Below are 1,245 nucleotides of genomic sequence, written 5' to 3' on the forward strand. Positions count from 1 at the left end.
CCCCCCCCCCCCCCCCCCCATTTCACCCTCCAGAAGGGAAACTGAGGCACGCATCCTCTCTAATCCTCCTCCACCTCCTCCTTTATGACCAAAGGCCTCTCAGATTCACCCCCATCCCCTGGTGGCGACCCCCCCTCCTCCCGAAACAGCTCCAGCACCCCCAGCTCCCCCAGCCTGGCTCTGGCCTGTTCCTCCCAGCCCTTATTGGCGCGGGCGCTGCGGGGCGAAGGATGGGGGAAGCCTTCGATCCTTACGGTGACGCCGGCGGCAGCCAAAGCCCTGCGGGCTCTTTGCTCAGCGAAACGCCCGATGCCCACCACCATCCGGACCCCCAGCAGCCCCACGGCCCGTGCCAGAGCTCGGTCACAAAGCCCCATCAGTTGGACACGTTGGGCAGGGGGCAGCTCGCTAGGGGCAAGGTTGCGACCGCTGGAGGCGAGGAAGAGGAGGGGGCAATGATTGTGGACGAAGCAGTGACGAAAAAAGACGTGGGGGTCTGGGCAGAGGGTCCGGACCAGGCCCCAAAAACGGGTGCCGCTCACCTCTGCCCTCTTGCAGGTCAGACCCAACACCGGACGCTTGGGATGCTCCGATGGAGGTTTCCCCACCTCGCCGCTGACGCCCAACCACTCGCGGACGTGGCGGGTTTCACCAAACGGGACCTGTGGGGGGACAGGGAGAGGGGTGAGAAGGGGGGGAGGATGATTGCTGAGCTGTGCTGGCCCCACGTTGGGCTCTGGGGGGGGGAACAGGGCGGCACAGGCGGCCCCAAAGCAGCACGGAGATGTTCCAGCTTCAGACCCCCTTCCACGTGACGGCGTGGGGACAGCGTGCAGCGCCCCATAGCACCCCTATGCGCCTCCTGGTCCCGTCTGCGCCTCGCTTTTCTCCCCCATAGCTGCTATTGAAGGGTCCGTACGCATCCCCCCTTTGGGTACAGCCGCCCCACAGCGCCTCTGGAGCTGCCCCATCTCATCGTGCCTCAGTTTCCCTGCCCTCTGGCTCTGCAGAGCCTCACGGAGCCCCTCTGCGCTTCAGCTTCGCTCCCTTTCAGCCCCACGAAGCCCTGTGGGGTTCAGCCCCATCATCACCAACCCCCTCGGGCAGAGCCAACTCTCAAGCAGCCCACAGCTCTCCATTTCCCCATCTGTGTGATGGCAGAGCAGCACATCGCACACCCCACGCACACCTCAGTTTCCCCCTCACCTCCACAAGGACGCACAGATTCCCCATAGACCCCCCCCC

The 1,245-nt window shown here is 65.2% G+C and overlaps 1 protein-coding gene across 1 annotated transcript; it reads right to left on the minus strand.

Moving 5' to 3' along the window:
- Window positions 1–59: 59 nt before the first annotated feature.
- Window positions 60–851, minus strand: SMUG1 (single-strand-selective monofunctional uracil-DNA glycosylase 1; the record flags this gene model as incomplete). Its single annotated transcript, XM_042894679.1, has 1 exon — window positions 60–851. A coding segment is annotated over one exon (792 nt), but the record flags the coding sequence as incomplete, so codon positions are not given.
- Between the last annotated feature and the right edge of the window lie 394 nt (window positions 852–1,245).

This window comes from Lagopus leucura, unplaced genomic scaffold, assembly GCF_019238085.1.
Source record: "Lagopus leucura isolate 7727_CA_CO unplaced genomic scaffold, USGS_WTPT01 28512-0_obj-0_obj, whole genome shotgun sequence".
NCBI classification, from domain to species: domain Eukaryota; kingdom Metazoa; phylum Chordata; class Aves; order Galliformes; family Phasianidae; genus Lagopus; species Lagopus leucura.